This window comes from Chironomus tepperi, unplaced genomic scaffold (genome assembly GCF_022539635.2).
Source record: "Chironomus tepperi strain 1889 unplaced genomic scaffold, CSIRO-AGI_Ctep_v1 contig_123, whole genome shotgun sequence".
In the NCBI taxonomy this organism is placed as follows: domain Eukaryota; kingdom Metazoa; phylum Arthropoda; class Insecta; order Diptera; family Chironomidae; genus Chironomus; species Chironomus tepperi.
This window is the reverse complement of record NW_027226245.1, coordinates 1,040,220-1,066,938: the sequence shown is the minus strand read 5'-3', so window position 1 is coordinate 1,066,938 and position 26,719 is coordinate 1,040,220. Positions and strand designations below refer to the sequence as shown.

The following is a 26,719-nucleotide window of genomic DNA, read 5'->3' as shown; positions in this document are numbered from 1 at the left end:
AGCTTTATGATTTTTAATTTTTAATGGGAAATTTTCCACGGATTTTCATTCACCGATGCTAAATTTACATCACCTTAAGTCCCTTGGGTGCAATTCATTTTAATTTTTGACCGGACCGTGTTTTATTTTTAAAAACAGAATGTGAAATATTGAAGAATTTATTATTTATGAATTTGTTAGAGTAATTATGGCTCCTATGCAGTGTTATTTAATTATTTATAAAGAATTTAATTTACATGTGGAGAATTGACGCATTTGCGACGTAAGAAATTTATTACTTTTTGAAATTTTTATCAATTTAAATAATTAGAGATTCTGGAATGGGTCCCTAGATGGACATCGACCCCGGAAAGCACACATGATGTGGAAATCAGACCCCAAACCGACTTAACTCTAGCTTCAAACCGGATTTCTTTGAATCTGACCTAGGGTCGAGTTTATAGCAATTTCTATGTCATGTGCTTTCCGAGAACTCAATTGAATCATTTTTGATGATATAACTTTGACTGAGTTCTTAAAATTTAATTATTTTCACAAGAATGTCATCATTTGATGCCATAAAAATGCACTAAAATTTTATTTATTTTTTGAGAAATAAAACTCATAAAATGTGATTGAAATGACGTCTGCAAAATGAATTTAAAGTATGCAACTTTAAGAGTCTGAAAAGACGTTTCCACTCGACTCAAGCCAACTCTGAGCTGGCCCTTAATTAGGGAGTCTCGAAGCAATTATTAGAATTCATAACCAAAAGGTCTTAAAATAATATAAAAAACTAGAAGCCGACTAGGATTTTGTATAGAAATTCAGTTTGATTCAACTTAATTCGACTCGACTCGATTCGACTCCAAAAAAAATTCGAGTCGACTTTAATTTCTGTTCACAATAAACAATAGCAAAACACCACTAAGTCACCATCCCTTGAAATTTCTTCAAAATACCCAAAAAAAAAAAAAAATTTTCAACTCCAACAAATATTTCCATTCAATAATCTTGCTGACTTAAAAAAAAAGCCTACAAACATAAATTCCATCAAAATCAAGTATTTTCCGTCAATTACTTCATCTTTTGATCGTTCATGCATCCCAATAAAAAGAATTTAAATCAAGTCACTCAGAATTTTTCCTCTTCATTCACTTTTTTTCATTAGAATGATCGCACGAGATTGTCATTACATCCAATCAACAACACATCTATGTACAGAGACAATTTGGAACTTCCTGAATGCACTTTGACGATGTTTTGAGACACAAAAAAACAAACTCGTTTACAAGTTGTTGTGACAAAAAAAAAGAAACGATAATTTTTAGCACCTAAAAATATCACACAACAATCTATTTTTAAATGCCTTAATGTCTGCTATGATGGCACTCTCATATCGCTCACATCGTGTGAAATAAGAAAAAGGAGGGAACGTTCGTAAGTGTGGTTGTGGGGTTTTTTGAGGGGGGTTCACTGGGGGATTTTTGATTGCGATATGAAATTAAATTGTCGAGGAACTAGACTCGTAGGAATTTAAAATTGAATTTTAGGGTTTATGATACTGGTGGGCTACCTGTGTGTCCAAATTTTTCTAAATTCCACGAACAATATACCGTGTAGGGTTTCAGTCGAGGCTTATCACTAAAAAGGTTGTCCACCACTGGTTTATAGGGTAACAAGACCTTTAAGACCCTCAAAGTTAAAAATCCTCCACAAAATGTCAATCTATATCTCAAAAAATCAAAATCACTGTGGCCCGCCTCTTACAAATGCCCCTCATAAGGTTGAATAATTTCATCACAGGTCTATGAAGTAATAATGCCTCTAAAACCCTCAAAACTCAAAAATCTGCCAAATCATGTCAATCTGAAATTCTTAAAAATCACTCTTTGACACCACTTTTGAACGACCCTAAGACAGTTGAATAATTTAATCACTACAGGGCAATAAAGGCTCTAAGACCCACAAAACTCAAAATTCCCAGCATCATGTCAATATCAATCTCTTAAAAAATCCAAATCACAACTTGACATCACTTATGCACGACCCTAAGAAGGTTAAATAATTTTTTAATTGCCTGCCTTACCTTCTTAATTTACAATTTATTTAAATATTCCAACAACAAAAAATTCCTCTTGATATGATTCTTTAATTTTTGGTATCTGTTCCTCTTAATTGATTCCAACACACAGGCACACGCGAGATTAATTATCCAAATTTTTTTTATGACCGAATATTCGCCGGAAAATTTAATTTTTTGCACACACGAAATTTTTTATAATCACAAAAAAATTATTAAAAAAAGAAACAAAAAAAAAAGTTCAAAAGAAGCAGCAAATTCCGATAAATATTTTAATATATTTTTGTGAGTGATCCAAGCGAGCCCGTCTGCCTATGACAAATTCACATTAACAACTATTAGCCACTAGATATTATTTTTTTTATAATTTATTTCCAATATGCAATACTGAATAATAAACACTAAACTTTCTTTCCGTAGACCACGATTGATACGAAAAAAAAAATTCTTATTCCTGCACGCCGCACTTGTTATTTTGCTGCTGCCTTCGTAAACAGAGAAAACAAAAATGTGAATGAAGAACATAAAAATAAAAAATATATGTATATATATATATATTGTATATATACACACACTTTAGAGCAAAGCAGAGAATGTCGACTAATTTCTCTCGTCACTCTAAATGCTTTGCTTTTTTTTCCTTTTTTTTCATTCCTTTCTTATACGACTACGATCTATATTATGGTGTATGAGCATACTGTACGTACAATCTATTGTGAAAATATATATATATTATTAAGGAATGCCTGATAACATGATTATGGAATATTATAGAGTTTCGTGAGATTGTTTTTCAATTGAGGGCGCATTTTCTTCTCAGTTCTTCTCTAGTTTTTCGTGGAAGGAATTTTGACGAATTTTTCTTGCTTTCTTTTTTGGAAGAAAGTTTACTTCTGTTCCTTTTCTTGCTTTTTTTGGGATTGTTTGTGTTGTGAAAGTTTTTTGTTTGGGTTTGAAGATGAGGTGGAATTTATGCTTAAATGTTATTTAATTGAGTTGAGTTTGTTTGGTTGGATGGACAGAGGCTTGTTAATGGGTTGTTCTGGGATACTTTTTGAGAGTTTCAGGTTGAATGGAGAGGTTCAAATCCTAAATTATGAATTGTCCTAAAATTCAATTTTTACTATCAAACAATAAATGCTGAAAATTGACTAATGTTGCGATGCGTTTATAAGCAGTTACTGTGGCTCAACTGTTACTTTCATTTAGGTCTTATATAACAAACCACAACTGTGTTTGATAAAATATGCAATTTTAATATTCCAAGCACCCATCTACAGCTGTGAGACTTCTCAAGGGTCACCCATTTCAGAAGTTTATTACTGCACTTACTGGAAAGTAATGTACCCTGGAATGTCTGACCCTGGAGACTTCGATTACTTTGAATTGGTTTTGATTGAATTGGATTAAGATTGTACTTCAAGATTTGAAAGAACGGTGAACTTTAATTACCATTCTTATCTAGCCACAACTCTGACACTAAAGATAGTATTCAGGATTGTAGCCAAAGGGGATTAGAGGATATGGGTCTTTGGAGCTCGATCCTCCTAACTATTTTGCTGGTTACACACCTGATACTTAAACTAAGAAGTGAGATTTCAGTGTCGCAGTAAACAGTAATATGATTTCAAACTGCAAATCCATATAGAAAGATTAATAATACTGGATACTGGCACGCTGCATCAAACGAAAATTCAAATACTGCGTCTTTAAATCTCTCATTCATTCCTTACTGTACACATGTTTTTGTTTATGTTCCTCTTTCTCTCCATCTAAACATTTCGAAATACTTCCAGGTGAAATCCAACAATCGCTTCACTTCACTGTTATTTTCCTTTTCGCTGCTTATTTTTTACTCATTCTACCTTCCAAAAACCCTTTTTCTTCTGTTCTTCATTCCAAAAGCTCGTTTATTTCTTGTTTTTCTTCTCTTTCTCTCACAACATCGCTTCTATACGGCTTACTTGCTTTATGATGAGAACGAAATGCTACGAAAATTTATACATTTTTTTCATTTTCTTCATTTTCAGCCTGTTGTTTGAAGAGTTCATTCAAAGAATCGTAAAAAAATATGTATATACGTTGAGCTATGTAGACGAGAGCACGCTTTTTAAACGAGCCGCGACAATTTACAATGTTATTCTCATAAAGCATGGAAGGGAAAAAAAGCACAAAAAAATGTTTGGATAGGGTTGGGAAAAGTGAGGAATTTTCTGAATTTCTCTCAGTTTTCTCTCAAAATTTTCTCTCAGTTTCTTTCAGTTTTCTCAATTTTCTCTCATTATTTCTCAGATTTTCTCAATTTCTCTCGATTTTCTCTCAACTTCTCTCGATTTCTCTCAATTTTTCTCGGTTTTCTCTAAATTTTTTCTCAGTTTCTCTCAAATTTTTCAATTTTCTCTCAATTTTTTTTAATTTCTCTCAATTATTTCTCAGTTTCTCTCAAATTTTTCAATTTTCTCTCAATTTTTTCTCAGTTTCTCTCAAATTTTTCAATTTTCTCTCAGTTTTTCTCAATATTCTCTTAGTTTTCTCTCAATTTCTCTGAGAATTTCTCAATTTTCTCTAAAATTTCCTTGCAAATCTCTCGAGTTTTCTTGATTCTCTCCCAAATTTTCAAAATCCTCTCACCATGACTCTATCCAACCCTGCATTATCTACTCTTATATGATAAGATTACAAACGTGTATGCATGTATATTAGTAAAAGCATAGGGCATAAAGCGATTACACACAAAAAATATATTTTTTCTCTCATTCTTCTCTAACAATATTTTATGTACTTTAGTTACAATTCCTTCATTTCGTCTACATAACGTTGGATATTTTTCAAACGGTTTTTCATGCACCAATACATTCACATTTTTAAGGAAGAAAAACGAGCCGAAAACAACAAATAAAAGAGATATGAAAATATTTTTCAACAATGATGCCTCGTGAAGGCTCTACTGCCTATATTTCCTACAATTATCATCTTTCATTCGTTTTTTCTTTGCATGATGTTTGCATGAAGTCCTCGACAGAAAAGAAGAGAAATCATGCGGCGAGAGAATTTACTCTGTGAGAAGGGTATATTAAGGAATTGTTGAATTATTGATAGAGGTAGTGAAGATGGGCGCATTTTTTCTGGGATGACACAATTTTGAATCCTTTCAAAGATGACACAATCTTAATTTCTTCCCGAAATGACACAATTTTAAATTTTTCCCAAAATAACACAATCTTAAATTCTTCCCGAGGTGACACATTCTTAAATTCTTTCCGAGATGACACAATCTTAAATTCTATCCGAGATGACACAATTTTCTAAAAATATTTTTTCCCTACATGACACAATCCTCAAGTACCCTGAGTACAACCTCCAATTCACAAATATCAACTTCATCAACAAAAGAATTTTTCCATCCGACATATTCGAAAAACAATAGCAAAAAAAAAAATCTCCATAGATGCAGGCAGGCAACCAAACCCCGAGTATATATTTCCTTTTCAAACCGAAGTCATTCAAAAGAAGAAGTTAAGATCACACAAAAAAGAATCCATTCTTCTTATTATTACAATCCATGTGTATAGCATGTCATATGGACTTCCGCATATTTTATGTTATTATATGCGACTCAATGTATTAGACATTGTGTATAATAGACATCGAAAAGTGATCAAAGAGCAGAACAGAAAAAAAATGTCAACGATGCTGTTTTTATGATGTGAATGTGAAGCTATTATGTAACATTCCAGTTACATTGTACTTGACAATCCACAATGAGCATCTCAGTGTGTTCCAGCCAACCGTACAATAATCAGAAGCACATGGACGAGGGTTAAAGGAGGAAAATTGCTTAAAAATTGATGCTGAAAATGGAAGCCACAAATAGACAAGTATAATAAAAGTTAATCCTATTGTATTTCCAATTTTAGCAGCTCCTTCGTCAACCCACACCATAAAGATGGAAATTATATCAAATATATAAAAAATATAAAGTGAGCCTAAAATGTTAATCCCCATCACTTTTGGCGTATCCATATAAATATATATATACTTGTGTACTTCCATTCTAGTCTGTTTAATTTGTATTAAAGTATTTGAACATTCATACTTGATATGGATCAGGAAAGCTTATCAGGCGTATGATACCACTTAACGTTCGGGAAGCATCGATTGATGATGTGAATAAAAAATTTAATTTTGTGAGATTCCTTTAATTTTGTGTCATATAGTTACATGATGTCGTACAACAGTTGCGCGGCCTATAGAAAATATTCAGAATACAACAGTTGCGAATCATTTTCCAAAAAAACAGTTGCGCGACATATTAAATCCCAAAAAGCACAAGTCTTGCAATTGCCAAAATCTGATACCAGGCCGACTTGACTATGACCTTAGCTCGGATTCCATCGAATCTAGTTTAAAGCTACATTTTCGCTGGTCACGGCCCATATTTAGAATCATTTCTACTACATGTGCCTTCCAGGAAATGGTTTCTTACACAACGGTTGCGTGCCACATTCAATGCACGAGCAATCACAACATAATATTCTAAGAACAACAGTGACTCACCAAAAAGGATGGTTCACTCACATCGATTTCATGTCATAAGTTAGAACAACAGTTGCAAACCACATAAAAATTACTGTTAATACAACAGTTGCTCGATATATTAAGATTATTCGAAGAACAACAGTTGCTTAATGTAAGTTCAGCAGTTGCGCAACATATGAAGACAATTCTAAGAACAACAGTTGCGCTCCATATAAAAATGTTGTTAGACTTGGATGTGACAAAACAGTACAGTTACTTCCTTTTTTGGAGCGTGAATTGAGAAAAAAACTTAAAAATAAATGGAAAACATGCCAAAAATAACCCAACATTTCCACAAAAAATCAGCTAATCCTAAAAAGACAAACAGCATCATTGAGTCAATGCAGCATTAATCCTCTTCCTCGAATCATACCAAAAATAAGCACGAGAGAGAGACAAAAAAAGTTAATATCCGGATTTTTTTTATATTTGTTTTCCTTTCTCAACCCCATTCAATGCACGAGCATCCTCAATGACATCAAAAAAATTGGATATGAATTCACTTATCATGGATATTACACGATGATGGCAAATTGAGGCAATCAATGCTTTTGTTTGTTACCAATTTTGTTGAATTACACAAAAAAGGAATGTTTATAGGCAAAGAAAATTTCTAAGCTTATTGAAATCTCATGCTAGTGACAAAATAAAATCATTTATCGTACTTACGAAAGCGATCAACCTTTTTAGCTCTAATGTCACATTACATCTACAATACATGAATACAAATAAAATGTATTTATTATATCAAACCATACCGATCTATCTGTATCACTTAGTAGACCTTTAAATTGAACCATATTACTCTATCTCCTCACTAATATATATGTATACACATATCAACTTCCTTTTTCGTGGACTCTTTAGTGGATGGGATTTGATGGGCTAAAAGAAATTATGTGAATTGAGCATGCACAAATGATTTTAGGTAGACACTTGAGGATAATATTGGGGACATATTTTATGTTATTATTTGGGGATATCTTTGGTGAATTTTAGAGCTTTTTTTTGTTGCTGTGGAAGGTTGTGTAACTTATTTTAGTGTCGATTGAAAGGCAATTTTGGAAAATTAGTCAAGAATGTGAGACTCTATCATTCGACATAGCTTTAAGACGTTGCTAATCAGGCAATAGACATGGTTTCAAGATCAGAATAAGCCGAAAACACGAACGCTAACATGTTCAACTTGTATACATAAGTAGAGCAAGCTCTTTGCCAGTTGGGTGTTCGCTTAATCAAAGCATAGAAATTGGACAGTGTGTACCCAAATACTACTGAAATAATGACAAAAACCATCAATTTGTAGAAAATGTTATCGATTCTACCAAAACTTAAGGAAATCGAAGGTAAAATGACAAAGTGCTTAAATATATTGTCATTTTTGAATGATCCAACGATCTTGAATGGGCAAAAACACGTTAAAACTAGTTAAAGACAAGTTAATGTTCAGTTCATGCCTAATTCTAAGTACAAACCACTCAGATCTGAACTCGTCTGTTTATAACCCGTTATTGCAGACATCTCCAGTAAGGAAAGGTTAGGATCCTCCTGTAGACTTGTAATTTTAGTTTGGATATACGATTTTTTCACTTTTTTAACTTTTTCCAAATGTAAATGCCTTAATGCAGCTTCTGAGAGTTGCTCACCTTGCAATAATGCAGTCCTTTTTCACAACAACCCATCCGTACCCAAACAATCACAAAACTTCAACCTTTTAAAATAACATTTTCAATCTTTATACCCCATAAAACATCAAATACTAACCCAATTTATTATATTCAATACTTAAAATTGCAAAGCAGATTTAACTAATGACTTTAAATATTTTCTCTGACTAAACAATAATTTCTACAGCAACAAGAAAAACCAAAAGTCACAATGTCATCAATCTGATTTAAAAAAATTTCATGACATTTCATGTTATTGCCAATCCCGCTGCTCATCTCCCACACCACAAATTTTCCTTATGTCACAATTCAAAGCAACTTTTTTTTTTGCAATATTGGAAAATTTTTATGGCTTTTGATTATGCCTAGTCTATGGCACAAAAGCACATTACAGTGAATATTTTTTGCTGTTATGTAAGCTTTAATCCAATTTGATGGAATATAATGAGATTGTACATATCTAGTGCATGAATGATATTAGCATAAATTGGTATAACAAATTAATACAAATGTTCTTCACGTGGAAGTTACGCTTATGATAAAATATACAAGAAGAAGACTTTATTTTTGGTGATGTCTATAATGGAAATATAATGAGAGAATAAATTTTATGGCAATAAACATTTACAAATTGCTACTTGAAAAGCGTATGAAAATTCAATGAGGGGTTGTATGGATGTTGTGTAGTGTATTGGAGCTTGACTTGCTAGGCATGGCAAAGCTTGCCTTCACATAGGGGAAGTGCTACCCATACCAGAGTCACACCAGTCTGATACTGAATTTGGATAGATTAATGGTGCTATTCAAAAACTAACTGACCGGTAACCGAGGTCCTAGTTAGAAGATTTTGGAATCAATTTTAGATTTTTGATAAAATTTTCCCTAATTTGTTAGAATTTTAATGAAAAAATTCTCAATTTTGTCCCCTCGACATGAAATAATCAAACTAGCAACAAGCATGCTCACATGGTATCGTGATGCCATCAAGATGAGACCATATGAGCATTTTGATTGTCCATTAGGAGTAGCTTCACCTCTTTCATAACCATCACACAACTCCTCACCATCAATATAGCTACACAACATCCAAACAACCCCCCTCAAAATTATATTATTTTATCATGAAAGCAGGCATGCAGCAATAGCGCTGAAAAGCTTTCTTAAATTTTTATGTAAGTCGTTTTATAGTGAATTTTAATGGTACATTGTGCAAAGGAGCCTTTATAATCCTGATGAGACATTATTTATTCATTAATATCGGGGTGTACATGCCGTCATTTTTGTAAAGAGAAACTGAGGAAGCTTTTATGGGAATTATGAAGTGAGATGGTTGAGTTTATGGTGAGAATTGGCTATTGGAATGAAGTTTAAATACTTTAATAGATAATCTTATAAATGCAATAGTTTTGAGATCATAAAGATCCATAGCAGTCTAAGCTTAGTGTGACTTGTGTGTGACACATTGAACCACATTTCTGGGGACACATATGAAAGATTGGGCAACGTTCAAGAAGCAAACCATGAAATTAAAACATCCCAGAGTCATTTCAGTTGACTATAGGTCCAATGGTATTGAAATTGACAACATCTGACTTTTTGGATGGTAAGAGATCGAGAGGAACAAATGGAATAACTGTGTAAAGCAATGTGATCCAATATGAGTCAGTGTTAGTAGTTTCAACGAACTCTGACTGCGGTAAATGACTCACGGGCCCCATTGTCAAGAGAGTAAGTTAATATACATAAAGCCGACATGGGGATTGATATTCATAAAAATCTACTAAAGCTTCAATATTCATAATGCAAAAATATGGAAAAAAATCATAGAAAAAGTTTTTAAAATCATTTCAGCATAACTGTTATTTGTTTGCAATTCGTCGAATATTGTTCAAATTTTTTTCAATATAAAACCTAGCAAAAAAACTGAAGCATGCATAAAAACAAACACAATTTTTTTTAATAACATCCATATTCCAGCTTGATTCCCAGTTCAAAAACTCCCATCAAAATATAAAAACCACCAGATTTCACAACAATATTCATAAATAAAAAAACTTTTCCTTCCGCTTAAAACAAACACAAAAAAAATTGTTGAACGGAATTGAAAATTGAGGAACACCAACAAAAAAAAATCGAACCAAAATTCAATATCAATTAATTATTCATTTTCAATATTTTACTCCCCTCCAACAGCAACAAAAAAAGGTATTGCTTATATAAACTTTATATCCAATATATATGTACATATATAGACACTGTCGTAAATATTTATGTATTTGAAGTGTGGCAAATGTGGATATTGATATGTCTAGGCACAAATCCCGTAAAAAAAATAAGTTTTAATCAAACAAGTGCCTTGTCATAAAATAAACTAAATTATACAGTTTTTTGGAGTTATTGGGGGTTGTTTGGATATGATAGAATGGTGACAATTGGGTTATTCATTAATAACTTCCAATAAGGAAGTCAAATGACTTAGAAGTGACGGATAGTCTGACCATAGGTGAGCTTATGTAAGCTCTGCGACCAGATTCGGTGATATTCGATATAAAGCTAGACTTACTCGAACTTAAGTCAATATTATCTACCCTATGAGCATTCCAGGATCAAATATCAGGATTATCAGACCATTTGATGCAAGCTTTCAGTCAAAAATTACATATAAAGTGTCACAAAAGTGTAGACTAATGTTGACACTAATACTTTATATCCGCGACAACTTGGTTGTAAGCCTCGACCAAAACCGGACAAGATATACGGTTCAGGTCATTTCAGTAGTGTTCTGCGGCAAATATATTGTCCACCACTGGCCCATACACCCAATAAGCCCCTATACATCACTGCTAAATCACTCCCAAAATGTCAAATCCAATTGTTATGACTAACAAAAGACATGTATGATGGATGTAAGGATGCATGGCATTAACAATGAAAGTAAAAATATCATTTGTCTTCCGTCTATAGCCTTTTCCTGTTCCTATATATTTATCACTACTAAATATATGTTTATTTTATTTATGAAATAAAGGAAAATGAGTAATTATTTAGCAATCTATTCATGTAACGCAATAAAATATAGGTTACCTATTTACTATTCATGGTTATTCCATTCTTTATTTCGATTCATCATTTTTCCAGCACACGCTATCTATTCTGTTATTGTTATGTTTGTTCATCACAACCCTAATTTTGTGTTCTTTCGTTTTTTTGGGGATATTTTTATAAATAATTATGTTATTGTGTTCGTTATGACTGGACGAAATGGAACGATATATTTTTTTATTAAAGTTTTGGGATTTTTTGTTAATTTTAAGGTAAATTTATTTATTCATAATATTCAATAATATTAAATTAAAGTGGTGTATTGCCCATTATCCAGGTACGATATGATGATACTCTTAAATATCCATCCTATATCATTTTTTTAAATTAGAAAACCAGTATAGCTGATTTTTTGAACCTTAAAATCTGAAAAATTACTTACGGGTTGCCAAGTTGCACATGCACGTGGATCATGGAAAAATGGAATTCCAACTAACATGTTATTTAAAACCATTGGACCGCCAACATCATTTGTACAAATTCCAATAGCTGAATCATTAATTCCAGCACAAACATGTTGTAAAGTGAAAGTCATAAATTCAGAATTAATGCAGGATTGTGTAATAACTGAAGCTACTTGAAGTTGAGTTGCTTCAGCTGTTTTATTTTGCATTGTTGCACCCCAACCAGATATCTAAAGAATAAGAATAAATTGTTGAATTTCGGTCGTTTTATTGAATAGAAAATTCAACATTCTTACTTGTGTCAAAGTACCCAGTTCAAGAAAAGTAGGAGACAGTGTGATTGGAGATATAAAATTGTCAAATATAATTGCTACACTGCTTCGAATTGTCGCAATACTACAATAAACTTTTATGATTTACAGAACTTTTTAAAATTCATAAACGACTTACTCATTCAATAACGTTGGCTTATCATAAAGTGGATGAATACGAATTTCACTACTTCTTCTATTAACAAATGGAGAGTTAAGGTTAGTAATTCCAAGAATGATATTGACAGAATTTCCAGCAAGTCCAAAAACTCCATGAGCTGTTGTCACAACCCATCTGGCGTTGATTAAACTTCCACCAGCAAAATGGAATGTTGTACCCCAAAATTGTAATGAGGCTTGATTTGGAAGCTCTCCGGGTACAGCAATACGTCCTCCAATAATTCTTGATGAGCTGTTGGCTTTTAAAATGGGGTTTTAAAAATTTAAAACGTAGTAAATTTGAAGGTAGTCTCAGAATAAAGACTTACGACGACAACTAGCAAGCCCTACAGCAAATATGACTATAAGAAGCAATTGTTTCATTTTTTAAAATTAAATTAAGTGAAAAAACGAAATTTACTTGCATTTTTATATAATTTAGATTAGTAATCTTATCATAAAATTTAATTCTAGGTAATTAATCAATATTAAATTTAATTGATTGCATCAACAGCTCGTATTGTGAAATAACAAAAAAAAATTGCATGACTTTCTTGATAAAAAAAGTGAATTTTACGTTATCAATATTCTTAATTTGAAATTTAATCTAACTTATTATATTATATTTAGGTTATTGATTTGATAAAATTACGGGTAAGTAAAATTCGGAATCACAGAAAACTTCCGGCTTAAGACTTTTTTTTCTTGGTTTGTTCGACATCCAAAAAATCATAATTTACCATAATAAGATGCCCATTTTTGCTCATTGTTCCATTCATTATCTCATCATTTATATAAGAAATCCACAACGAAGAAGAATAACAAAAACTTATCAAGAATCTGCTAATGTGATAGAAAATGGAGCTAGAAATGTACATCATTATCATTGTATTCATTCATAACACGATTCATTTGGTCCTCAATGTACACTTTTACTTCCTACTTTTCATTTCTTCTACTTCATTCTTTGATTTGAAGTCAATAAATCTCACATTTGGATATTTCCATTCATACAGAAAAGAAATGACAAATGAAACTAAAAGATGATAAATCAAGACAGATGATACTTTTATTCTGTTGTTGTTGGAAATTTTTATGTCATTTGAAGACACAAAGTTTTATTTTGGTAGGCAAACTGATGGAAAATGGCATCTGAGGACAAATTGAATATTACGTTTTTTTGGAGCATTAAAGGAAGAAGTTTGTTCATTTATTATGTCATTGGTAATGTAAGGGAGGGTACTGAGGTGGGGATGAAGGCGGGAATTAAGAGGAAAATTTGGATTTTCATCCAAAATTACCAATTTAAGCTTAATAATCTGACGAAGAATCTTAGGAATTCACATAACAGCTAGTCCATACCCTCAGTTAAGCAGTGATGGGCCGTCTATGTGTCACGGCACTGTCCTAAATGGTTGACTTTAAACTGTACCCAAACCCCAAAAAAACCTCCAAATTCCAACCCTGTCCCCAATTCGATTAAGTTCCAAAGGCACCTTATGTTGTCGAAACATTAACGGAATAATATAGAATGTGAAGGTAATGCCATAAAGACGTGACGATAAGTCTGAATTGGGGGGAGAAACGAAAAACTTATGAATTTAATATCAGTTATAATAAATGTGTCAATAAAAGATAACTACTCGATTGTAACTAATACAATTTTATTATTGACAGTCATGAATAATCGTAATGATCTGAGGGAGTATTGAGAATATTTTTTTTTGGATATGCTGAATTTGATAAGGGGGGAATTTATGTTATTCAGGGTGTTGTGTTTATTTTTGAAATTGTGAACTGCAGACTGGCTGCAAGTCTCTTTTGGTATTTACTTGTTTCAGCTGTTTTATGAATATTAAAGAGCCTATCAAATGTTTTAGTTGATTATAGACAGAATTGTCAACAATTACGTATATTAACTGTTGAAATACGAACATAGAGTTTGAAATACGTACGATGAAGGGTAAAATACGTACGTAAAAGTTAAAAAACGTACGTCAAAGCTAAAGTACTTACTTAAAATTTTCCATATTTAACAAAAAATCATCAATTTTACTCTTATTAGACTTAATTTAATAAATTTTTGAGAAAATATAGAAAGTACAAGATGGCAAATGATTGTTGGCGTTAATTTAAACCTTTTAAATCATTAAAAAGCAGTAAAAAACATCAATTGATTGTTTTAAAGCCTACCCACGTGTTTATGTTTTTAGTTCTATTCAAAACTAATTTCTTTGATCAAATTGAGTGTATAAATATCATCCTTCCTGCATTTCACTTCCATGACAAACTCACATTATCTCTTAATTATGTTGTAGAAACAAAAAAATTACATTCTACTCTTCATTGCAAAAAAAAATCATGTCAAAAATTCCTCATGTTCATTATTTTGTGTGTATCTTCAGAAGACATTAAAGTCATAAAGAGGAATAAGAAGCTACAAACACGACAAAAAAGGTAAACAACAAAAAAATTTCCCATTCATTTGTGTGGAAGAACAAGAAGAAACAGGAAGGCAAAAGGAAAAAGTAAATCGAAAAAGAAAATGTCAATAAAAAAAAGAAATCCTACAAGTAATGATCTGCACAAATTAGATTAAGAACATAATGAAGAACAGAAACTTTAATTTAATTTTAGTCTGTTTGCTATCGATTTCCATAACATGCACAAAATACTCTTTCTATACCTATCCTATCCGGTCAACGAACATAAAATAGACAAAAAAAGACTTTCCGATGTGAATTTGTTTAGTAATTAAATTAGTAAGAAAGAAAGCCTTACGTTCTCATCACCTGAATTGTCTTTTTTGCTTGTGTAGTTCTGTAGATGGCCGCATGTTGTCTCACTCTCCTACATTCTGACACATTGAATTTTGGAAAGTGACAAGGCGATTTCGTGGATGAAAACTTTAGATGACGGAAATGGAGACGTGCTTGTAACTTAGTTGAAATTGAGATCTTTTTGAATTTTGAGTGGTGCTGGCACTGGTAGGAATGTTAATTTATGAAATTCTTAGTGACACTCGAAAATTATTGTTGGTTTTGAAAATATTTTGAAGATTGCTATGATCAAATTTCATTCAAATAACTCAAATTGAATCGAAAAAACTCAAATTTATTTTCAAAAAGCTAGAATTGTTCTCAAAAAGCTCGAGATGGTTTTCAAAAAACTGAAAATGATTCAAAAATCTCAAATTATTTTTCCAAAATTTCAAATTTTCATTCAAAAAGCTAAACTTGATTTCAAAAAGCTCAATTTAATTCCAAAAAAATCGAATTTATTTTAAAAAGTTCAAATTAAATCTGAAGAGTCTAAATTTATTTTCAAAAAGTTCAAATTGTTTTCAAAAAGCTCAAATTTATTTTTACAAAGCTCATGTAGTTTTCAAGAAACTTAAGTTGAGTTCATTGAGTTCAAAAAAGTTTTAAAAAAGCTTAAACTGCTCAAAAAAGCTCAAAAGCTCAAAAAAATTCGAACTTTCTTCAACAAAAGCCTAAATTGTTTTCGAAGTGTTCTTCAAAAAGCTTAAATTTGCTTCGAAAAAGTTCAAACTATTTTTATAAAGCTATAAAAACTTAACAAAAGTTCCTAAATTACCAAGAATCCACAGCAATTTTCCTAAACATTTTCCCACTTCTTCTTCTCCATTTCTTCCATCCATAAGCATGTCAATCCAATATAAAGAAAATTAAGGAAATGAAATTAGAAACTTTTAATAGCATTTTATGAATTTGCAAGAAAGGAAATTGTACCTGCCGCACAGCTCATTCTGACTATTTATTTATAAATATGTCTGTAATGGAATCCCTTCTCAACTCTTCTTATTCTTCATACATTTTTTTTTTTCATTTTTAATGTTGCAGTAATGTCATTAAAATTCACAAGCACTTCCGCCTTTTATTGCTGTACTCATTGAGCAAAAAAGTTTATTGATTTTTTTTCAAAACCAATTTACCATCGTTAATGTCATTGAAATTTATCTTTATGAGTACATGTTGAGAATTGAATGCTCATAAGGTGTAAGTAGATGAAATGTGAATTGTGGGTAACTTGCCCGGAAAGTACATTAATCTGAGGTTTTGAGGTATGTCATTATTGATGCTGAAACCGAGATCAAGACCGAGACAGGGACCGAGACCGGCACATGGACCAATACAGAGACAGGGACTGAGATTGAGTCAGGTACTGAGATCGAGATCCAGACAGGGACCGAGATCAATTCAGGGACCGAGATCAATTCAGGGACCGAGATCAATTCAGGGACCGAGATCAATTCAGGGACCGAAATCCAGACAGGGACCGAAATCCAGACAGGGACCGAGATCCAGACAGGGACCGAGATCCAGACAGGGACCGAGATCCAGAAAGGGATCGACATCGATATTAAAACCAGAACTGAGAGCTAGATCGAAGCTGAAACCGGGGTCAAGACCGGGACCGAGACAAAGACCTCGACAGAGAATGAGACAGGGACAGGAACTACAAGAGAATTAATCAAAATCTCGGTCTCAATAGCTCTTAATAGGATCCTCAAAGTCCTTAAATCCACAAGATCTCCATTCTAAGACTGTCTCACCCGGGTTGAATACAAAATTGTTTGTTCCAAACAGATCAAGAAGAAATTGAAGTTAAATTGACATAAAATGCCAAGAAGAACATTTCAAAGTCAATAAAAAGAATGACTTACTCAGTCATAAAACGTAAATCATGACATAAAAATATGGAAATTTATAGAATATATTTTTCCATGTTCATGACTGAAAAGGAAGCCAATAGAATTGAAAGTTTTTGTATGGATGCCAAGAGCAACAATTTGATAAATATACAAACAGTTATGATATATGATGACTGAAAATGGAAGTAAAATAAGTTTTTAACCTTTCGTTATCAATTATTTGAAAGCACATGTTTATTTTGGCTCCAATTTCAGTCACTTTTAGACAGACATAAATAAATTAGTTTCAACATTCCAACAAATTTAAATGGTAATTTGTAATGGCTTAGTAATTTCTTGTGTAAATTGTATACTCGTGGGTTGAATTTCAATTTTTTGTAGTTTTTAATGGAAAAATTGAGTTTTTCGGAAAATGCATAAGTCAATAAAGAAGATTAAGGGAACTAGTCGTTGTTTCTTCAAAAAAATTAAATTTTATACAGAGAAAATTAGATTTTATACGTGATCATCCGTCATGATACACAAAGTATGTCGAAGCACCTGTAAGCTGATCTAAACTAGATAAAGTCTTCGTATACTTTTTCAGAGCTAATTTAGGTTAGGTTTGTATTATATTTGCTAATGTAAGCTAGGTTTAGGCTTTTGATACCCGATCTAATTTACTGTGGTCTTCTGATTGCTAATCTATGTTAGGAAAGTTTTCTTGTAGCTGATCTAAACTCATTTCGGCCTTTTTATAGCTGATCTTGATTATTGTGGTTTTCTGGTCGCCGACCTAAGCTAGATTTGAGCTTTTTATAACTGATCTAGCTTATGTGATCTTCTGTTTACTGATCTAAGCTAGTTTTATTCTTTGATAGCTGCTTTTGGGTTGTTTGGTCTTCTGATAGCTAATCTAGGTTTGGCTTGTCATCTGTTAGGTGATCTTTGCATGATTGGGTATTCTAATAACTGATCTAGGTTAAGATTGTCTTCTGTTAGCCGATTTAAGCTAGATTTAGGATTTCAAAATCTGGTATATCCTAGTTTTGACTACTAATAGCTGATCAAAGATTGATTTGGACTTTTGATAGTAAATTTAGTCTAGAGTGATCTTCTGCTTACTAATCTAGGTTAGTATGGCCTCCTGTTAGCTGATCTAGGTTAGCCTTGTCTTCTGTAATCTAGTTTTCTTACCACTGGTTTAACTCATGATAAAGTACATTTCAACATCAAATACAATAAGCACTCATAAGTAAATAACCCCATAATTACTATTTAATCGATTAATTTCTTCTGTTGCTATTTTCTATAATTCGCAACAAAAAAGAAACCCCTCAAGAAATATTTCACAAAAATTTATGTACGCCTATATGCTTAAATTCCACCAGCAAACTCGTTAAAATGCCTCATATTTCATTCCATTTCATACTCGATTTACCTCTTATTTAAATAAAATACATTTATGCCTACCTGTAAAAATTGGATGGGAATGGAGGGTGAAGGAAGTTCAACAGGAAAGTTCATTTCTATGAGAAAGACGAAAAAATTTGAACATGTGGAGCTGAATGGCTGAATGAAAAGCGGCAAAACGGAAAAAGCACACAAAAAAAGAAAAATTTCTGTAATGAATAAATAGCGTGACAAAATTTCTTATCAAAAATGCCAGAAATAAGTAAAGGAATGGAAAGAACTTATGTTGGAATTTTTATGGAAATTATTAAGTTTTTATTGAAATTTTGATAAAACACAAAAAACATACATACTTGTGAATATTTTTTATTACTTTTTTTTTTTGCTTGTTCTTCTCTCATTAATAATGTAATATATAATCAATAATAATCATTTTACGTGAAAATTTCATTTTTTTCATGGATTATAAATAGGCTAATACACATCATTTGATTTCTTAATTTAATTTAAGTAATTTAAAGCCAAAAATGGAAGAGAATTTAAATGAAAGACAGTGAAAATTATTATTTATTTTATATCCTTAAATATTTCATTAACGTATGCTGAATTTTATAATTTATCGCCTTATAATTTTCTTTAATTAATTTCTTTTAAAACAATGGTGTTGGCTGTCGTTTAGTGGATAATTTATTGGGGAAATTTTGGCATGAGTAAGTTTTTTTATTGATCAAGCTTTCAATTTTTAATTGAAAAAGTTGGAGTTTTCAGAGCACGACTTGGATTTTTCATAGAGATATAGCGACTCTAGTCGATAAAATATCCATACAGAATTCTAGTCGGCTTCGAGCTTTAATCGAAAAAATTCTTATTCATGTAGAAATTCCCCTCAATTTTTAAATATTTTATAAGGTTTTCTTCTATATTTTGGATAAGGTCGAAGATTATTTGGTGAAATTTTGAAGATTTGTTGTTTATCTTAACTTTAAATTGTATCTGATCCGCAGCCTGTTCCTCTCAGGCTTATTTATTCATCAAAAATTCTTCAAAAGCACATGCTTTATTTGATCAAGATTCATTCTTTTTAAACTACAACCTCCAAACTTCGATTACTCGAAATAGGCGGAAAATATTCCTAATCATCTACAACATCACAAGCTACAAACAATCGCAAACTATGAATATTACAAGAAAAATTACTCCTCATTCCTTTGTGCGTGCTCATTTGGTATACATCATGTTGTTGTACATGTATATCTTGAGTAATATCTCAAAATACACAATAATGATATCGAAAAACGTGTTTGAGTAATCTCTCGATTAGGAAATATTTTGGAAATATTTGAAATATTGTCATCGAGGCTTGCGATGTTAATCTTGTATTTTTTGCTAAGCTATGCTGAATTTTTTCGAGGAATGGCATTTGTTGTGGTATTTTTAGATGGAATCTTGCGTTTGATTTAAGGAATGTAATGTTATTGAGTTAAAGGATCTAAAAATCGATTCTAACCTCAAAATCTCATCAAACATAACCTTCAAATCCATCCAAAATATAGATAAATCCTTGCTAAACCTCATCCACTTTCAACTCTATCAATACAACACATATACAATATAAATCATCGAATTTAACCACAAAACCATTGTTCTTTTTTTTGGTAAAATTTTCATCTAATTTTCTTGAGCAAAAATGTTTCTCATTTTATTGCGACAAAATTTTTTAATTATTTTCATGACTCAAAAAAAAGTAAATACTGATCTTTAGCGTTGCACATTAAACTGAGAATTGCTATTATGTTGAAAAATTTATGAGAAATAATTGTCATCATCCTACGCTGTTCTCAATCTGATTTATGAGATTTTTTTCAATTAATTATATAATGATTTGTTTTTGGGGTGGGGTAAGGGGGGGTCTGAAGTTTTGGGTGCCTTGGAAATTAGATTGAGAATTTTAAAAAAATTTAAAGAATTTTATTTTTTGATTTTTTTAAATTTTTAAAATTAAATCTTAAATTTTGAACTTAAAAAAGTTAAAATTTGAATTTTCAAAAATTTAAAATTTGAATTTTCAAAATTTTAAAATTTGAATTTTCAAAATTTTAAAAAATTTAAATTTCAACAAATTTAAAATTTAATTTTTTTAAAAATTCAAAAATTCATCTAAATAATTTTAAATTCTCAACTTTATTTTCCAATCACCCCCAAACCTAGACCCCCCATTAACCCCACCACCAAACACCACCCTTCCTTCATTTTAAACTATTATTCCTCATTCATTTAAAATTTATTGTTTATTACTCTGCATATGTGTGTGTATGTGTATTACTTTTTTTTAATTTATTAGCACAAAGAACTAATTAATGGAAGAAATCGTTTTCATCACGAAATCGGCTCTTGATGATTTCAATTATTCAACATTTATATGCTAAATATATAATTTTTTTTATTTAATATTTTTTTTCATCAGTTTCATTTTTTGTTAAAATACAACTTTTTATAAAATTTGGCCCATTTCAGTTGTGTGTGTATGTGTGTATGTTGATTTTTTTTGGGGGGATTTGAGGTTGTTTTGGGGGGTTTTAGGGGTGCTGATGGGGAAAATGTAGAAAATTTTTAATTTTTAAAAATTATTAAAAATTTAAAAAAATTCTTAGAAATTTTAAAGATTCAAATTTTTTGAAAATCTAAATTTTTTATAAAAATTTAAAAGACTTTTTAAATTTTTAAAATTTGTAAAATTTTAGTTATTTCTAAAATTTACCCCATCAGCACCCATCACTAACCTCACAACCTCAAATATTTCACCTCATTTGCAATTTTTTTGTCAATTTATTTTTACAAATTTATTTAAATTTTTTTCATTTACGATTTATAAAATGCGATTTATGTTCACTTTTTTTCTCTTTTTTGGTTTAAAATATCAAATATTTTAAATGTTGTGGTTTTTTTTCATTTTGATTCTCATCTTCAATTTTTCATTTATATTTTACACATTTTTTAATATAAATATTTTTTTTTCATTATTATAAATTTTTTCACTTTTTTTATTATCAATAAATTACTAAAAATTTTTTTAGTGTTTTTTTAAATATTTTTTGTTATCACATTTGGCAGGAATTTTATATAATCTCGTTCGTTCAATGTTCCATCTCGATTAGCAATTTTTTTATTTTTATTTTTTTTTCACCTATTTTTTTCATCATTCTGTTACAATCTTAACTTTCTTTCATCTCCTAAAATACTTAAAACTTCATTTTTTTGCATATGTGAGTGAGCTTTTTGTTTTTTGAATGGATTTTTTGATTTTTTGTTTTTAATTTTTAACAACAAAATGCAGAATTTTTTAATTTTTTTTTTTTGGAATGATATGATGAAGTGGTTTCAATTAATTGAGAATTTCATATTTTATTTATAGTCCATCACGCAGTTGTGGACTTCAGGATGGAAAGAGAGGTCAATAAGATCAGGTTATTTTAAAACAAGTTCAAAGTCCTAATGATGGCAACGTTATGGTAAAGTTGATAAAGGTTTGAACATGAAACAGGAGACAGTAGCTTGACTTGAGGGGGGCTATGAAGACACAGACCCCCTCCATGAATTGAAAAATCGTTTTTATAAAATAAACAATTTTTAAAATTCAAATTTTTGTAGTATCTTCAAAGGAAATGCATCATTTAAATTTGATAAATTGAAATTTTCAATTTCTTGACTCTAAATTGAGAATTTTTAAGGATTATTAATTTTGCACAATAGATTTTGTGTCAGATTTTGGAGATTAAACAATAAAGCTGCATAAAAATCAATTAAATTGCTCTTTAAGAGTCATTTTGGGTCAAAAATCCAATGTATCCCATTAATATAGTCTTAAATGACCTCAATTTCAACACTCTAAAATTCTAAAGTGTTATTAAGTGCCGTAACAGATAAAGAACATACTCTGAGTATATTCACTTTTAAGATCATGCTCATTTGCATGTTAAGGATGATACAAAGTCTCAAAATCCTTATTCAATCACCAACTGCTTCAAAATCAATTTCAGCAACTAGTTGGCAACTAGTGATCGAATCAACAATTTACCAATAGTATCAATAACTATGTTATAAATTGACATCAATATCATAAAACTACAGAATTGAGCAATTTATCAATTTCCATTTCCAACAATAAAATATAAAAATTTCATTTTCAACTCAAAAAAACCTCATAAAATTGGTTAAATATTTCCACATAAAACCCCGCCTCAAACCTTTACCAAAAAAAATGTGCATCCCAAAAACCTGTTGACTTTCCAATCGTAAATAAATAAATAAAATTTTGAAATTAATCAAAATGTCAAATTTAATATTCATCACTATTGAAACCACATTCAGTTCACAAGCCTCATCAATTATATTTTTTGAGTATTTTAGTTAAAAAAAATTAATTTATCATTTTTTTCTTCAATTTTCACATTTTTTTTTTTAGTGTGTTTTGCTGATGCCATCCATAAAATCCAATCATTGTCGAAATCAAAAACGATATTATTTATATAAAACCGAAACCAAATTGTGAATAATTTTTTTTTATTTGACTTTTTTTATTAAAAAAATTTCTTTGCATTTTTTATTCTTTTTTTAAATAGATTTTTTTGTTTGTCATTCCAGTGAGAAAAATGTATGTGTTGTGCAATGGACAGTGCAGATAGGGGAGACAAGGGTGTAGTAAGGGTTTATTGAGGGTGGGGGGTAGTGGGGTGATTTGGAGATTATTGGGGGGACATGTTGTGGTCATTTAAGGATTTTTTTGAATTTTTTTGAAGCTAATGATGATTCATGAACTGCAATTAATGTTATTGAGAGTAGTGTGGACAAGTTCATGGTCTGAAGTGGTCCAGAACTCGTAATCGACTTGAATTTTGTAAGAAGTCTAGTCAACTTGAGTAGGTTTTTAAATACAAAATCCGAATCGACTTCGAACTTTGGCAAATCTTCAAAAAATGCTGCCAAATTCTTCAAAAAACTCCAAAATGACCATCACAATACCCCTTAAATTCACGCAAATCCCACACACCCCATCCCCTACAAACCCCCTAAAATCTAATACAATCTTTGTTTTTTCTATGAATGTGTGGTGGTTCAATAAAGTCTAAAGAGAAATATACTTTTTTTTGTTCATTTATTTATAATTAGAGAAAGAGAAGATAAGAGAGATTTAAGCGTATTTTTTTATGAAAAATGACATTTCTTCCTCGTCCTTGGTTTGTTATGAGCTTTACACAAAGTATTTTTATTTTCAACTATTCAGCATTTATAAAAAGGAGAAAAATGAAAAAATGTTAAGCATATTGAAAAAACTTTAATTAATTTCTCGTGTGTGTGTGTTTGGTTTTCAGCTAGACTCTAAAATTATTTACATTATACTTATCTATGTGATTTAAAGGATGAAATTAAATTTTATTTTTTAAAAATCAATTTTGTGCTTTTTAAGAATTTGTTAAGCTTGGAAAAATGTTCTACTCTAATTCAAAAAACAGAAAAATTCTTACTTTTTTTTCTTTGTGTGAGATTATGTGAGAGGTCTACACAGCAATATATATACTTTTATTGTTCGATGTTGATCTTGTGATGACATGCTATATAATATGTTGTTATTATTAAATTAGCCGCAAGGGAAATGAGAGCATTAAGATTGATTGGACAAAATAATTCCTTAATTTATATTTCGAAAAAACTATTGATTCTTATTATAATTAACTGATTATATTCATGGTAGAGTATGTCGGATTGCTTTTGTTGGAGAGTCCGCAGATGACCCTGTGGATACGAATTGCGATGTTGCGCCAATTTGCTTTGTATTTAAAACTGGAAGATTTGGTTTCTTCCAGTTTAAACAAAGCTTTTACAGATAGAATTACACTTCTCCACATCATAGCTCGAGTAAGGCTTGAATCCACATCCTATTTAAATTTCAAGTGCTCTTACTTACTAGGCTACCGGAGAGCTGCTAGAGATTGTGACATGATGTTCATTAAAAAACTAAAAAATCAGTTTAGTGAATCAAATCATGGATCCAATCCCATTCTATGGATTCTAGCAAAAACCACTTTTGCTCAACAGTTCCTTACTCTCTGAGGTCACTTCCTTCAATCAATAATTCATTACTATGAACTATTCCCATGAATCTATTCCGAATCCATTAAGAGTCATTAAACTTTCAAACTAGATCTTTTCAATATTTTCTTTAATATAAACTTCATTGAAAAATATTCAAGTCTTGACCTTTTGAAAACTTTAACTTTTACTTCCTCATCAACAAACTCAAACTTCCGAAAAAGGACACAAAATTAAAAATTCATTCAATATTTCATACCTCCTACATCCAGTGGGTATATGTTATGTCATTTAATATTTCAATGAAAATTGAATAAATTTTTATTTATGGGTTGGCATTTTGTGTCACGTAGAAAAAAATGTTTTTGTTGGTTTTGAGATTAAATTTGAATTTTCATTCATCATTTGACAGTTTGAAATTTTCCCATGATGGAAAAATGTTTTTTTGTTTTGTTAGGATCTTTTGAACTTGAATTGGTGAATGATTTAAGTTTGAATTGAGGATGTCGAAGATGACGGAAGGTAACTCAAGCTATGCTCGGATAAGAAGTTGAAGTTCTTTGGCAGCTCAGTTTGTAAGGTGCTGGTTATTAGGGCTTGTGTGTTCAACACAAACTCGGGTTCGAGTCACACTATTACCTTGCGAACTGTTCCTTCGTCTACTTTGTGACGATTGCGCAGCGTTGGACCAAGATAGCATCTAGGTCGAGACAGTATGCCTTAAATTTAAAACCGTCCCATAATATTTTGAACCTATCCGTTACCAAAAATCCTCAATTGTACCATACTAGCTTTTTATACCTTCTATATTCCCATCAACCCGTGGGGTAACTTCAAGAAATCAATAAAAATCCTCATCTCAATTTTAAAAATTCTTTACAATTTTTCCATCATCATCACATCGTGTATGATACACATTAAACCTTTTTACAAGCTTCTTTTCTCATTCATAGTTGTTACTGCATATTACAATTCTCAAGTAGCTTACAGGCAATTAATCAGTTTAAAGACCTTCAGTTAGACGATTAAAAAGTAATAATGAAAGAATTTTTCCAACTTGTTATAAAGTATATGAAGGAGAAGAATTTTCAGTTGATGCAAAAGAACTTGTGGAATGTAGGAAAGTTGAATACTTTAATCATCAACTAGTTCATGATGTAAGGAGCTTTTCTGTGGCATTTCGTTTATTTATATTTTACGTAGTTTACGTAACTTTCCCATATTTTATTCATTATAAAGGATAATTAGTTTTTTTTTGTGATAAAATTTATTGAACTCCTTAGGCAGAAAAATTTAAAAAAAATCTCAGAAATTATTGAAGGGATACGGAAGTTTTTATTACCTTTTTGTAGAGGTTTATTGGATGAATTAAGAGAATATTGAATGAAAAATTGTAGAAAAATCATGAAATTAGGATTTTTATTATTTCTTGGAATATTTGAAGCGTAAATTGCTAGTTGATTGTTTGATTTTTCCTAAATCAATTTTGAGTGCTATTAGAGTGAGAATTAGAGTGCTCACACTAACCAGTTGAGCATACTTTAATGCGTTACTCTCAGCAAGTACTCGAAGTCGACTTGGAATTTGCATAAAAAAGTCCATTTGACTTCATATGAAATTTGAGTGGACTTTGAGTCAAATTGCCCTGCTCTTGAGAGTGCGCATGTTACCTGCAAGAATTGGGTACATTTTTAATCCGACTCTCTCCAATTTCATGAATATCTCGATGACCAAAAACAATATTATACCTCAAATATTTTTTTTTTTTCAAATTAAAGAATCAAAAGTCCAAATCATCCGCATCACATAAGCGAAATGAAGCATGTGAAAACTCATTAAACATTAATTATTCATATAAAAATGTGTGTGTGTCTCACATACAAATAGAGATTAATTATATTCAGAATAATTTCTTCATTTATCATCATTATCATAAATGGATTCTATAAACTAATTCCATATATTTGATTAAATTTGATAATGTAACATAATATTTTTTTCATAATTTTTTTTTTAAATATTTGATTAAATAGGAAATTTTTTCATCATCATCATCATCATAAACATCGATTGTAAGAAGAACGTAAACACTAAAAACGTACATCCAGAGAAAAATTTGAGTAAAGCATTTAAATTTTTTTGTCATTTAATATATTCATGTAAATTGTGATTTTTTAAATAAGTTTTACATTAAAAATTTGATGAAATTTATTCGACTGCATTCTACTTCCATTTACCTAAAGAAGAAAATTTTTACTCTTTTTTTTTTTATTTAAATATCC

General features: G+C 30.7%; 2 protein-coding genes across 2 annotated transcripts; one reads left to right on the top strand and one right to left on the bottom strand.

Annotated features, from left to right (window-relative positions):
• Positions 1–11,599: 11,599 nt before the first annotated feature.
• LOC139087449 (chymotrypsin-2-like) lies at positions 11,600–12,667 on the bottom strand. The gene is made up of 5 exons (XM_070636254.1): positions 12,613–12,667; positions 12,264–12,543; positions 12,110–12,209; positions 11,792–12,043; positions 11,600–11,718 (listed from the first exon to the last, which is right to left on the bottom strand). Exons 1-5 carry the CDS (start codon positions 12,665–12,667, stop codon positions 11,659–11,661), a joined length of 747 nt encoding a protein of 248 aa, XP_070492355.1. The 3' UTR covers positions 11,600–11,658.
• Positions 12,668–16,369: 3,702 nt separating this feature from the next.
• On the top strand, positions 16,370–16,777 carry LOC139087448 (collagen alpha-1(I) chain-like). Its single transcript, XM_070636253.1, has one exon. The coding sequence runs from the start codon at positions 16,370–16,372 to the stop codon at positions 16,775–16,777; it is 408 nt and encodes a 135-aa protein (XP_070492354.1).
• Positions 16,778–26,719: the final 9,942 nt, after the last annotated feature.

What these genes read in the sequence shown, in the direction of transcription:
- LOC139087449 (XM_070636254.1), bottom strand. Translation starts at nt 12,667, where the DNA reads ATGAAACAATTGCTTCTTATAGTCATATTTGCTGTAGGGCTTGCTAGT. An exon ending in AAGCCAACGTTATTGAATGA is followed by an intron (nt 12,210 to 12,263) that starts GTAAGTCGTTTA and finishes AGTTTATTGTAG; the next exon opens with TATTGCGACAATTCGAAGCA. An exon ending in AACTGGGTACTTTGACACAA is followed by an intron (nt 12,044 to 12,109) that starts GTAAGAATGTTG and finishes CTTATTCTTTAG; the next exon opens with ATATCTGGTTGGGGTGCAAC.
- LOC139087448 (XM_070636253.1), top strand. Translation starts at nt 16,370, where the DNA reads ATGTCATTATTGATGCTGAAACCGAGATCAAGACCGAGACAGGGACCG.